General features: G+C 32.2%; 1 protein-coding gene across 3 annotated transcripts; it reads right to left on the reverse strand.

The window, feature by feature from the left end:
- LOC124436848 (NACHT, LRR and PYD domains-containing protein 3-like) lies at positions 1-10,314 on the reverse strand. Of its 3 annotated transcripts, none has more exons than XM_046986821.1 (4): positions 10,204-10,314; positions 6,430-8,622; positions 5,374-5,524; positions 1-226 (listed from the first exon to the last, which is right to left on the reverse strand). In XM_046986821.1, the coding sequence occupies exons 2-4, from the start codon at positions 7,494-7,496 to the stop codon at positions 209-211; spliced, it is 1,236 nt and encodes a 411-aa protein (XP_046842777.1). In that variant the 5' UTR covers positions 7,497-8,622; positions 10,204-10,314; the 3' UTR covers positions 1-208. The 3 variants fall into 3 exon arrangements, with proteins under 3 accessions (XP_046842777.1, XP_046842778.1, XP_046842776.1); XM_046986822.1 differs by having other exon boundaries at positions 1-263; XM_046986820.1 differs by lacking the exon at positions 1-226 and having other exon boundaries at positions 4,873-5,524; positions 10,204-10,312.
- Between the last annotated feature and the right edge of the window lie 4,656 nt (positions 10,315-14,970).

The following is a 14,970-nucleotide window of genomic DNA, read 5'->3' on the forward strand; positions in this document are numbered from 1 at the left end:
GATTTATGGATCAAGGTACTTAGTAGTTACTATTCCCACACGCTTTCTTCGGTTTCATTGGACTCTCGTCTGTAGCTTGGTGTTGAAGTTGGCTGGACATCTTTATCATGAGCAAGTGCAGCTGCAATCTTTTCGTCAGTAGCAGGTTCTTCGTTTCATTCACAATAATTATGCAATACGAAACAAGCATAGATAACATTAGGATTATTTAAATCTTGAATGCAACCTGATAAGTGAAGATGGTATTAAATATCTAGTCGAACCTTTAGAAAATGAGAAATGTAAACTGAAGTGCGTGGCTATTGGAAGCAGTACAGTAACTCCAAAAGGTTATAAATGTCTTGAAGAAACTTTTAGGTATTATAAGAAATTGGTGTACTGATATATGCAAATATTGTAGGCATTATTGTAGGCAATTGGTAAACGTATGAAGTGTAATAATTGTAAAACAGAGAATTGAATATTAGAAATAGCAATATATGGAACGAAGGTGCTAGAAATATCTTAGTAAAGCTTTGAAAACTGAGAATTTTAAACTTACTAAATGAAATATTTTAGATAATGCTAATGAGATAAATTGTTGTAAAACGCGTTCATACTTTGAGAATTGTTTACGTGCATAGTGTTGGGTTTGATGTAGTGGCCATGATAAATAATCATACCGATTTCTGGAGGTTTTATTACACTTATTCCCACACATAGAAGAAAGACTAGCACATGACAACTAACTGATACACATAATGATACAGCTATTTACATACGTGACGCTAAACTATGATTGGTCAGTTTATTTCCTCAGCTCTTGTTACAAATAATATCGATTACGTTTACAATCATTTCTATAATTAAACATGTAGGAAGTTAACACACACTTTACAAGATACACATATAGACATCACATGAGAGCATAACCTAACACATAGTTATCAATGATTTTGATAAATAAGAACTAACGATAGTTATCTTTATAATAATAATTGACTTAAATTTAAGCTTGCTTTAATGGAAGCTTCTCAACATACTATGTTTTGTAATCACCTATAATCTTGGATTGTCTTTACTGTAAACGATGTAGCTTTCAAGATAGTAGACAAATTTTAAACATTTTCACAGATTGTGCATTTTCCTTATGACATTAGTTTATATAAATTTTTTTCTATTAACTAAGCTAGTCGACAAAAAGACTTTTTAAGAGACCTCTTTCCACAAATCTACAAAATGATTAAAAATTTAGTGTCTTTTATTATTATGAAATATGCATTGTTAATGTGAATTTCAAATGCCTTCTTACATTGAAACAATTATTTCAACGAGTAGTGGAGAAACTTTAAAAAGCTGACTGCAGAAAAATATAAAACACGGGTTTGGTACACAAACTAAGATAAAGACAATGTGAACAGTGTATAGGTGCGCAGCCTACTTATATTTTACTTTGAACAGTTCTACTTCCTGCTTAAAATTTAATATTCAAACGTTTTGTCTATACTGGAACTTTTATTTCCGTGAAATATTTGTTGTTTTACTGTTAAGTTTTAAGTCTGTCTATTGTCCTTGATTAACTCTGTTGAATGAAAATGTATTTCATCCTGCACGATAAATTATAGAAGTTGTTGAATTATTTGTTTTTTATTTTCAGAATAGTTACCCAAAATAACGAAAGTTGTAGCAAATATTTATGGGCGTAACGGAAAATTTCTCCAGTGAGGTGCAGCCTTCAGGATGACTGCATTACTGCTAACTATATGCAAACTTTAGTTTAATGGCGTATTAAACCAAAATCGTTATTAAATGAGAAAGCGGAAATCGTAATTTTGAAAGATCATGAAAAACGAATTTCGTAGCTATAGAATGTCATACTGTGTGATACTTTGTGTATATATTTGGATTATCCTCTCAAAATACGCAATAAGTGGATTAAAACTATTTTTTAAACCAACTCATTTTGAATTTTTAATTGAACATAATCTTTTTGTTTTTTGGCGAATTTTTTGTTAGGGCTTTATCTCTACTTTTGTGCCTATTCTTAGGTTAACCTATGTCTACTCTTGTTTCACTCTTTAGTTATATAGGGTGACCCAAAAAGATGCGTACCCATGAAAATTTCAATTGTGGCTTTAATTAAAAAGCTATTTATTTCAAATTACAACCACACATCATTCAGTTTATGGAAGACTATTCACAAGAGTTTCGGCTATTTCTGTCAATTTTTAGTCAATTTATGGCTTTCCCAAGATGTGTTCCAAATGTCCACCATTTCGTTGCAAGCAAACATTTACTTGTCTGGCAAAGTCGAAGCTCTTGTGAATAGTCTTCCATAAACTGAATTATGTGTGGTTGTAATTTGAAATAAATAGCTTTTTAATTAAAGCCATAATTGAAATTTTCATGGGTACGCATCTTTTTGGGTCACCCTGTACTTTTATGTGTCTATATTATAGTCTCCTTTTAAGTCTTCTTTTGTGTTTATCATTAAGTAACCCTTTTTATCAATGTCTGTGTCCATGTTGTTTTTTTAACATTAAGTTTAGCTTTATACTTAATTGTGTAATAAATTTTTATATTAGTATAGAGTAGAAAAGTTTTGTAACTTCGTGTATTTTGTACGGATTGCAGCAGGCGCAACCTTAAAAATTGTACGCTCCGTGGAAAATTTTCGTAATTGGAGACTGGCTTTTATGCACTTAGATATAAGCTGCTTGAAAAGAAAACTAACTTAAAACCTAAGAAATATTGAAACACGCTAAAATTTTGAAAAAATTTCTGAGTCTGATCTCTTTTTTGTTTGTGGGTCTTTTACTTTGTACGCTAGTTTTCCATCCGTTTTTGTCTTAGAAAAAATAGTGTCCATATTTGTGGCCAACAAATGGTTCTGAATCTGTTCATTGAAACAAAGGCAACATTGAAGTTTCTTTACTTGTTCTTTAATCTGCCTACCGGAATATTGTGTATTTTTAATACTAAAAAAATTTAGCATTTGGAAATGAAATGAAAATTTGATGAATTTCAATAAACCCAAACGTGTTTGCTGTCAACCAAATTACAATCAATAACGTGATTCATTGTATTACTCCGTGTTCATTAAAAGACTCCAATAGAATTGATCTAAATAGCACGAGACGTAACCTAGCTTGCACTAGACTCAACCTTTCCTTAATATTTTATCCTATAAGAAAAACTTTTATATTCTCTCCAGTGATTGTTGAATATTATAATTTAAGTACAGAACTGTTACGTTTACGGTAAAAAGAAAGAAGTAAGAAAATACTTTAATTATTTTGTATTATTCATTTAATATAGAAAACTATTAGAAAGAATTAACAGGATAAATAGTTTTGCTTCTCAGACAATATCTATAATTATTCTCTGTCCTAAAATCCTCACGACGATACGTTGAGCAACAAACAGCCAATTATCACGAGCGTTTGGTATCTTTCATATATCGCACAAGGTCTCATAATAACCACTCTAGCTGTCGTTGCTTATATACTCTCTATAAGCTAATTAAAAAGTATGACGTAATGTCCTTTTTATAAATATGACTTATGCTCTTTACAATACATGTAACTAAATGCACATAGTTATGTAATGTAACTAAAATTAGAATGCAACTATGTAATTTCAATGAGTCATCACGAAACTTACGTAATGGAAGTCAACAATTTCATTATGAGTCTGAAATATTTAGCAAGGGCACGAAAACTCAATTTACTTTTTAAATAGAAATCAAAAATGTTGTTCCGAAAAGCATTCATGGTGTACTTTTTGCTCAAATGCATTTGCACTCAAGAACTGTGGCATGTCTACTTGATAATCAATTCCTAAATTTTCAAGACAGTAAATGCCGTTTTAGCAATTCTACAACAGTCATAAGCGAGATGAAACCCAGCTGAATAAAGATGACCACTTAAAGTGACTTAATTATAAATATTTGTCAATGTTCTGAAGAAAATCTTTGCTAAACAATTTTTTCAGAAAGTGCTTTGAGAAGTTTTTATGTACCTATACACTTTGAAATGCTGTCATATCAATGTTCTGTAATTTATCAAAAATTTTCTTTATTACGTGTAATGTTTTGAAGCATGTTTTCAAAATTTGAATAAAACAGCTACACGGTTAGGTAAAAAAATACAAGAGTGATTTGGTAAAGTTATAAAGCTTCTTACATTCTGTATGCTCTATGCAGATTATGAAAATTTTAGGATAAGTATAAAAAATGTCTCTAGCATGCAGATGATCATTTGCAATGGCGTCGGAAAAAGTGAGCACGAAGTGGCACTTAAAAAGTGGCCTTTTTAAATGAGAGATTGCTCAAAAAAGCTCAAGTCCCCCAAACTTTACCTTGATTCCTACGCATCTGCTCATTTGACTTTATATAAAAACCTTTGTTAAAACATGGCGTTGGTATACAATAAAACGATACTTTAATTATTATCGGTGGCAAATTCATAAGAAAAAAAATGTAGGGCAGGAAGCAAACAGTAAAAATGCAAATTCTTTTCCATTCTGCATAAAAAAGCTTAGTGTGTGAAATATTTTATAGAAACATGAGATGAAAATAGTGTAAGCAGCTTACATTGGGCAACTTAAACTACTTAAACAATTTACTTGAAATTTTTTGCTATCTTGATAAACCTATTTCAAAAATAGAAACCTTAATGTCATAGTTACACCCTCAATAAAAATACAATCTTTTATCATATTTGATTACTATAGTTACACCCTCCACATTAATACAATTCCAAATGATTGTACAGTGCTTGCGTTACACTTTCCACATAAATAAATCATAAATGTCTGCATACTTTCATCCTTTAATTTGTAATAGTTACTTCCCTTCACAAATGCAAAACCTAAATGATCACATACTACTAATTAAAAGGTCAAACTTTAATATTTTAATATCGGTTAACAATCGTCATTATTAAACGATTTTATTAAGATATTAGTACCAATATAAGCTAAATTGCTGTAACTATTCCAGTACACAGTATTTATTTAATGTTTACTTTGTTCGTTGTCATTAATAACCAAGTTAGTTAAATTACAAGTATGACTTTGAAAAGCTTCAGTAAGATATTCTTCACATTGATGTGTAAGTTGGCTATGACTTATGTCAATATAAGTAATTTTGCAACTTGTTCTTTTCAAAGCTACGTTTAGACATTTGCAAAAGTGATTATCAAACGTACATGAATGAAATTTTAAGCAAAATATATTGCATTCTTCTAAATTGAATAAGAAAGATTTTAATGAAGTACAGCTATCCCTGTCAAGAAAAATGCAAGACTTAAACGTAAGTTTAGTGGTTTGCCTGAGTTCGGAAAGTAAATCAATCAATGCATATAATTCAATTGGTGTAAAAAAAATACTAACAATAAACATTTCATCAGAAAAATTCGTCGATATTGTGCAGGCAGCCCTCGTTTCATCTTTATCCTGCAATTCATATAGGCATTGAATTCCTAGAAAACCAAGTGTGCTGTCTTCTTCGTTAGAATATAAGTGTGATATCCACTTTTCAAATCTATAAATGTAAAATCAAATATATTAAGAGGAATAAGACTTTTTGTTAAATGAACAGTGTTTGAACAAGATTAACTTGAATATGTTGATCCCAAAAGCATGAACTACTATTTTTTAAACGAACCATGGTATTATTTTGTTGAAAGTGAAGTGTGAAGTCATATGAAAGCTATAATTTATTAAAATAAATATATATGATTATTAATTGCGCCCAAATATTTACTTCTTTATAAATTACACAAAAAGTGAAAGCTTTTTCAGGGATTTGTAATAACTGGCGTAAGTTGGTAAAAAGTGTTGGAATTTCTCTTTAACACTGGAAAAAGTTTAAAGTAACTACTTCTATTAGTATAAAAATACTTTAGAGTGTCGAAACAAAATATTGGAAGAGAATTTTTTAAAAAGAGATATCACTCTTAGCTTACCTACAATATATGAGCTTTAACATTCGCTACCCTCCTATAACTACAGTATAATTGAGATAACTCAGACGGTGTGTTTGTCATTAATTTACCATTTCATGTTTATTTGCTACTGTTAGTCTGTTAGAGATTCACCAGAAAATTTTATATCATATTATACAGAAAAGAGCACACAGTTTTCATAGCTTGAACTAAATGCGAAAAAAATATCAAAAAAAGTTTCGTACACAAATGACATAAATTATTGAATACAAACGTATATATCTTTCTCGAACACAGCTTAAGATCTCCAAAAAACTGTTGTTGATGGTATCAAAGAATGATAGATCATTCTTCTATAGTTATGAAATAAAGGATGTTAGTGTTTTTGCCAAAGATCACGAGGAAACCTTTGCGAGAAATCGAAAGCAGAGCAGTACGATCCAGAGAGACTAAAGGTCGTGCTGCTTGAGAGAAATTAAATTATTCAACACAAATAATATACCTTTTTCTAACACTGTTGATGTCTTTAACTTTCTTCTTTTTTTTCATGTCTCCAACTATACCAGCAATAAACTTTATCACCAAATGCCACTTGGAATCTGTAACTTTATCATCTAAAAAGTCGCCAATGTTTTGCCAATCATCAACGATGCACGATGCAGCTAGAAATTCTTGAATTGTTGAATGAAGAAAGCAAAAAAGCTCGCATTCTTCGTCTGGTATTTGACTAAATACTCCACAATTGTACAAATTAGGAAACTCTGCTAGATGAGATTCATCAAAAAACAGATTGCCTTCTTCCAACCCTTTCTTTGCAAGACTTTTCATTTTCTGCATGTCGTTCTCAAGCTTTAGTAGTAAATCTTTAACAAGATTATCTCTGTTTGGCTTCGATACATTTTCATAGCCTTCATGATGCTTCCAAAGTAAGATTTTTACTGCTTTTTTGTACAATTCGGTGGCATTCTTTGGAGGATCTTCTATGTAGTCATTGTTGATAAAGCTTTCTTTCATTGTCCGGCAGAAAATGTATGTGTTGATGGGAATATAGCACAATCTACGAAGTTCAGGAGAACTATTAATGCAATTCAAAATTAACTCAGCAATGCTTTTGTCGTCACGGCTAAACTTAATAACATATTCCTTAACCTGATCCTCAAAAAACCCCAATATCTCTACTGTCCTGTCAAACCCTAGAAGTTTAAATGCACATTTAGCCCTGGGTCTTGATGTTATTAGAACAGTAGCATCAGGTAGCAGTTTACCTTTAACTAACATGCTCAATATGGTAAATGCTGGCATTTTTGCATTAGCAATGACTGAGCCATCAGTTCTAAGGCATTTAGTATCAAAAGAAAGCTCATCAAGACCGTCAAAGATGAGAATAACTCTTTCTGGATTCAACAGTATAAACTCGTAAATGCCTTCTAGATGTTTCTCTGAAAATCCATCACAATTCAATAATAGATCTTTGAGGGTGATATCGTCGCAATTAAACCAATAGCATCTCACTAAAAGAACGAGTTTGTCTTGCCAAAATTGTTTCGTTTGGTTTTTCCATTCTAGCATAAGTTTTTGTCAACATAGTTTTACCAATTCCTGGTCTTCCAACAACTAAAATAGTACGTGGATACAATTGATCTTCCTCACTCTTAAAAGGCCTGAACAATGTGGCATAAATTTTTTGTTTGTTTTCTTCTCTAGTAAATTTGAGTGGACTGTTAAAGATTTCATATCTTTCAAAAGTTTCTGGATAAGAATTATTTAAGTGCCTTGTTGCTACCATAATGACGTTTACATAAATATCGTCAGAAACTCGCCTAGTATTTTGACTATCATCATGTTTTTCAAATATTTTGTCGATGCAAAATTTTTTGAAATTTTTCAAGCACTTTCTTATACCTTCACGTTGTCGTAGCATGTAAACTGCGCAAAATTCTTTCTCGGTTATAAATGTACTGTCATTGTAAGCAGCATTAATCAAGTAAAATAGCTCTAATGTTGTCAGTAATAGCACAATTATATTAATGGATGCAACGAATTCAAATACGTTTTTACTTTTTTTCCTGTTTGAATTGTTACAATCGACTGTTGTGGCGTTGTATGAAGATGGAATATTGTGCCTTGAAAGGTTTTTCATTTCGGGAAGCAGTGAACAAGAAAAGTCTTTAGGAAACTCTTCTTGAAGAAGTAACACAACAAATATTAGCAAAATGGTAAAGCGAAGAGCCAAATAAGTGACGTAAATGTAAAAAGTGGATGAATTTTTTCTGGACTGAGAAGTTTTTTGCGCAATTCTTGGAAGTAGAGCTTCATTAAATTCATTACTGTGTTTTGCTGGATTCAACCGATCATATTTTTCAACTCGATTTTTTACCAAATATCCATAGACTAAACTTAAAAAAAAGACAACGCCAAAATTCAAACTCAGTAAACCAGAATGGTTAAAATTTAACTCGTCTTGGTATTGTCTGAAACAAATTGACTTAATGTTTATTTCCACAGAAGCTCCTTTGGACTTTGATATAATCTTATCATCACAGTTAAATGAAGTATCACCATTTAATCTTAATGAAATACCAAGAGCGGTTGAACCAAATATAACAAAGAAAATAAGTGTAATTCTTCCAAAGAGATGAAAGCTATTCCATGGTAGACAGTCAAGACACTTTTCTACTATTGTTCTTTTCATCCTCTATAAAAGTGCATAAAACTTCATTTTTTTGTCATGAAAAAGTTTTTACTTGAGATGAATTTATGTAAGATATGAATTATAAAATTATAAAAACAAAATTCCCCCAATATATCAATGAGAATAGGAAAGAGCAAAGAAAGTGTTCAGAGTTGTAATACTCAGGTATAGGCATATTTGATTCATCTGAAAATCTATCTTTTTACAAGAAGAGCAAAGTAAACCCAGAAGATACTAGTTAGTTGTTCTTCTTGTAGACAAAGTCGTTAATGCCACATTCATGTTATTATAAAAATATTTTTCTACATCCAAATAAAAGTTACATAATTTAATCAATGAAAAAGTCAGCATAATTTACAGAAAATAATCATAGTAACTAGAAATCATATTTTTTATCACGAATTCATTTATTTAAAGTTATTCGTGAAGAACAATCTAGTAGTTAGTATAAAATATAGTAACGTAGACTGCGTGAATATACAATAATTATCTATGTTCTGGAAACTTCATAAATGGATCCGTTTGTAAAAAATATAAGTGTTTTAAAATATCCGCATACAAAATGTTGTAATAGCACTTATAGACGTCTAAATTAATAAATGACATTCTTATACCATTTTCATGCAATCTCTATTGTGATTGGCTTATAGCTTAGGATAATTCTCCACACTTTGCCAGCGACTACATATTAAGAGCTATTTGTAGGTGACATAATTATTTATGTGACAATTGTAAATGCGAAAAGTAATAAGGGGGGGCTTATAAACTGTATTTGTTTGAATTTGAGTATAAAGTAGAGTAATAAGTAGCTTATTTACGGTCAATAAGTTAAGTATTTACCCTGAAAAGATGAAGACAAACTGTGAAAAATAATTCTTGTCAAAGCACAAAAATTTTATAATTTCTATAGAAAATATGGCTGCATTTATAATTGTGTATAATGAAACAATTATTGAGTTCGGCTTTCGCATGATATCAAGAATCATCCAGACCTCAATCAACGTTATCCGCCTCAATTTCGCTTCAGTAGAAAATACTGACCTCGGTCTTAATAGTTATTGATATGATGTTAATTCTCATCTAATAATGGTTACTTATAATAATCACGGTAGAGCAAAGACGCCAATAACGCCTCAGTAAAATAAACGACACTTTAGACTGAAAAATCCAATGAAATAAGCGGGCTATGTTTAATCAATATTTTCTTAGTTTCATTTTGTTTGTATTTGCTTGTTACTGACAGTACTTAAAATGATTGCGAACTATTAACTAAAGTTCATGAATCTTGAACCCATATTTTTTGTGTTTAATGTTTATAATGACACATGTATGTTATTGTTTGAACTTTGTAAATACTGATCGTCCATGTTGCTACAGGTGTGAGAATTATCGTTGATGTTGCTGATGACTATAAAGTTTTGATATCCTTAGTGCTACTCATGCATGTTCAATGTGAGCAATAACAACTATATAGTCCTTCTAAAAACTGCAATAATCTAGACAATATACATATGTTCAAACATTAAATAATATTTATTCCAACCATTTATCTGTATATGCATCATAAAACAGAATTCTACTCACCGATGCCTTTTTCGCCTTTATCAAAAAAGCGATGGTAAGCACTCGAAAAATGTCCGTGGCCCTTTGATCTTGTATCTAACAATGTTTACTTGACATTCATCATGTACGTGACTCTTAATAGTAAAGTATAAAAGGATATTTGCAATTTGCATACTGTCAGATTCTTTTCATAATCATTCAAGTATAACATGTAGATAGTTCTAGCAAATCGTCTCTATTTATATATGAACAGGCAAAGTTTTATTGCTGCTACATTCTTCAATGTTTTCATTTTAGAAAAGAATGTCGATAGAAAACAAAAAATCAATGAAAATGTCGCGAAAATGTGAAAATTTTGCAAATGAAAACTTTGCTACGTTCTTGCAAAGTTCTTTGTCTGAGAGCATTTTCAAAAGAACAGTCAGCAAAAGTCAGCACAAAGACATTCTCAGCAACCACTTTATACTTAAAATATTTGTATCGAAATTTGTGTATATAGAGTTGATGAACCTTGCTATAATTGCTTATGTCAAACAAAAGCGATGCATAGATAATATATATATTAAGGAGTGTAAGCGATGTAGAGAAAAAAATAATTTGGAATTGCATTAGATTTGGTCAATAATATGAATCTGACATTGCTTATTTTGAATTGAGGAATAAAATAATTACATTGTACGCTTGATGCAACTATGCAGTAATAAATTTGCTGCGCCCCCTCAACGTTGTTCATTTTCGGGGGTCTGGAATGAATAAGGAGTCATTCTTGTTTGTGTCAGAAAACGCATTTGAAAGCGTACAAATAGTACTATTTGATTCTGCAAAATCCATGAAAGGGCATTTTAGAAGTTCTCATCACCTGCGGGAGCATACTTTCGGACCCAAAAAGCTTAGGCTTTTGGCCCACGACTCCAATATGTTATATTTTATGGCGCGTTATCCTTTCCCTCCCACCTAGAGAAGTTGTTCCGAGCACACCACTGACTTTAGCATCTGCCATGATCTTGCTCATAATAAGTTTTGTTAGAATCTTAAATCTTATAATTTTCATATTCCCTTTTGTGATCATATACTTATATCGATTTGCTGGTAAGCACTTCGACACGTTGTGTGATATAATTAAGTGTAAAATTTGATAGACAGCTTGGTCAGACCTTTACAGTCAGCCTGGTTATTTTATTGGCTTTTCAAATTTACGCTTGTACTAGTTAATACGTACCAAAGCCATTGCGCACTATACTCTCTTTGAGGGTGATGTAACTTATACATTAAATTCATGCAAATTCAAAACAATTACAGGATTAAAGAACTATCAAAAGAAAAGCTGAAACAGTTTGATACCTTAAAAGACTTCAAATCATGCATATAAAATGTCATCAGGTTTTGTAAACGCGATGAACATTACGATGAATTTGAAATTTTCATCACAAATCTATATGCTTGTGATATTTTGGAACACAACATGTGTGGTGATATGAAAAATTTCTTCAGATATGGTGAGTTATGCTCATACAAAGATGTAGCAATGTTGTTATTTTTATTATATATAAATGATTGACCCAACTTTGTTCACACTCATTTCAATAATACTTGTATTTATTTGTATGGTAAATTTTACCACTATTTAGCAGCTGATAAAACTTTTATAGATAATTTTGAAGTTCAAAACGCTTAACTTGCTTACATAGCATTAAAAACATGCAAGAGCAGTCTATATATAATGGTGTTCACTATTACTCCTAGAGTTCCCAAATAGTTGTAATTGCTGAAATTCTATCAGAGATAAAAATCTACAGCAATTATAAGTTTATAACTATATGTGAGCTTGCATCGTAATTATTGTAATTTATTCGCGTAACCCGGATCATCTTGTACAACAATACAACACTCACCGACATAACAGTTTCATAATGGAAAGCTTATCTGTGATGGTAATTCATTTTTTTTGTATTTCTTGGGCAATTATGGGAAACAAGAACAAGCATTTTTATACGTGATCAAAACCCTTTCACTGAACCAAACGCATTCGTGTTTATTCCAAACATCGTATATCAAACGCTACATATCGGCGATGAGAGCCCGCACGTGATTTTGGCACTAGTTTGCATATATGAGCTGAACATTGTTGCCAAATTTTGGGAGGTTGTGGGTTGCGAGTTTTAGGGCTGGGAATAACTTTTTGCGCGGTTTTTTGGGCTGGAAAAATTTTTGATGATCTAGCTTCCACGTGTTTTGTTTTTGCCGTGGTAAACAGAAATTGTGCTAATATAACATGGGAAAGTGGGCAAAATACCATAAAAAGTATTGTAAAGACTGGGATAAGGAAGAAATCTTGAAAGAATGGATTTTGAGTGTACCAGGAGACGACCAAAAAGCACAATTCAAAACTCAAATTCGAGCACATCATGGGGATCTAGTTTCTCATGCAAAAACTGAGAAACATAAGCGCAACAAGCAACCTTTTTCCAGTTCAAGAACCTTATTTGAGTTAGGTTGTCAAAGTAGAAAAGTAGACAATTCTCTAAAAGTTACAGAGATAAAGATCGCTGCCCACATCGCGTATCATTCTAGCTTAAACACCGTGGATCATCTTGGCGAGTTATTTGAAGTTGTCTCAGGGAAAGATGTTAAACTCCACAGAACAATGTGTACTGCATTGATTAAATGTGTGTTAGGACCAGCGATGTTAGAACAGCTACTTAAAAAATTGGCTGATATCCCTTGTTCACTAATTATAGATGAAAGCACCGACATTGGCAATGAAAACAACTGTGCATTATGGTTAAGTATAACAGCGCAGCCAAACAACAGATTCTCACAAGCTTCCTTGGACTTTTGTCTATTGAATCAGGAACGGCAGAGGCCATTTTTCAAGCAAGAATTGAATTTTTGAGAGCAAAAGAACTTGATATCAAGCAGTGTAGAGGCTTGGCCACTGATGGGTGCAACACAATGTGCGGAAGGAACAATTTTGTAATCACAAAATTTCGTGAACTATGCTTTAACATAATACATATAAGATGCATTTGTCATTCTATCCAACTTTGTTCCTCACATGCTTTTAAAGTAATGCCACGGAATGTGGAGTTCATGGTGTCAGAAACGCACAACTGGTTTTTCCATAGCACTTCTTGGCAACGAAAGTATCGCCAGATCTATTCAGCAATCAACGTGGGGGAAGCACCTTTGAAGATTTTAAAGCTCCAATACACGTTGGCTATCTATTTCTGCATGTTTTGACCGAATACTCCAACAGTTTGACGAACTGAAACTACACTTTCAGCTTGCCAAAGATGAAGATCGCAACTACACTGCAGAATTACTTTTTCAAATGTATGGTGACATGGAGAATAAATTATATCTAATTTTTCTGCAGCCTATCCTTAAAGAATTAAACCGAGTAAATAAGCTGTTTCAGTCAGATTCTGCTAACCCGTTGCAATTCCTCACTGATGTCATGAGTTTGTATAAAGCGTTTCTTTTCCGTACTATGAAGCCTGTGACCTTTACAACATGGCGCTCCACTCTCACGTACGACATAGAGGATGAGAGAAATCATGTGCCTCTTTCTGCGGTCGTCTTTGGTATTTTATTTCAAGTGGCATTGGCGGAATCAAATTTAACTTCTGAAAAGGTTGATGTAATCAAATCTAGATGTCAACAATTTCTGGTTGAGTTGCTCAGACAAATGAAGCAAAGGTTGCCATGCAATGTGGAGCGGCTTGAGTCTATTGCTGATCTAAGTCCAACTGTTGTTACAGGTAAACAGAAACGATCTCTTCAAGGCCTGTCGTTTCTTCCACTATTTTCCGGAGATTTTGGTAAACTTGACCAACAATATAGTCGCATTGGTTCAATCTAGTGGATTGATGTCAACGACCAGAAGATTGAGCAGTTTTGGATCGACGTCATTAATCATGTTTATGCTTCTGTGGATCACGATTTTCAAGAGTTGGGAAGCCTTGCACTTTCTATTTTGGCTCTTCTTTTAGCAACGTAGCAGTTGAAAGAGCATTTTCTCTGATGGCTTTGCTAAAATCCAAACTAAGAAATCAAATGGGACAGTCGCTACTAGAGAATCTCTTGCACGTGAAATCATAAATGGCAACGCAAAAAATTTGCTGCAGCAATTTCACTCCTTCGCCTCAAATGATATCTAGGTTTACTTCAGAAATGTATGAAAGTACAGAAGACGTAAACGATGCGATATACGATATCAATGTGTAGTTTGGTTTAAATTAAATATTTTCAACAGACTTGGGCTAGCTTTTACTTGTTTTTATGCAAATTCGGGCTATTTCTTGCAAAATATAATTGGGCTATTTATGGGCTACTTTTAAAGATAGCTCGGGCGGACTTGCACGCTACCCATCTTGCAACACTGGAGCTGAATAAAAACAATTATATTATGGAAAGCGGCTTGTGTCGCAGATGGAATTACATCATCTACAAAAATATGAGAAGTTGGCTTAAATGATGTAGAGAAATCACAAAATTTTAATGGTAAAAATATATGCAAACTGAAGCATATTTGATTGTGTATATATATTCTGGCTTTACCCTTATGATCAACGCTCTGAAAGAATTTAATATTCAACTGTGGTATGATGTTATAGATAGTTTATGTCACTTATCTACTTTAAACGGATAGTATGTATGTCATTTGTAATACCAGATAGTTAATAACAGCATTTATCTTCAAACATGCAATACCATATAGCACAGAGAATGCTGTTATATACTTTTATTCATGTGGCAGAGCCAAATATATATAATAATGAGCTATCA

Source organism: Xenia sp. Carnegie-2017, unplaced genomic scaffold, assembly GCF_021976095.1.
Source record: "Xenia sp. Carnegie-2017 unplaced genomic scaffold, XeniaSp_v1 HiC_scaffold_16, whole genome shotgun sequence".
Taxonomy (NCBI): domain Eukaryota; kingdom Metazoa; phylum Cnidaria; class Anthozoa; order Malacalcyonacea; family Xeniidae; genus Xenia; species Xenia sp. Carnegie-2017.

What these genes read in the sequence shown, in the direction of transcription:
- LOC124436848 (XM_046986820.1), bottom strand. Translation starts at nt 7,496, where the DNA reads ATGCTAGAATGGAAAAACCAAACGAAACAATTTTGGCAAGACAAACTC. An exon ending in ATCAACAGTGTTAGAAAAAG is followed by an intron (nt 5,525 to 6,429) that starts GTATATTATTTG and finishes TTACATTTATAG; the next exon opens with ATTTGAAAAGTGGATATCAC.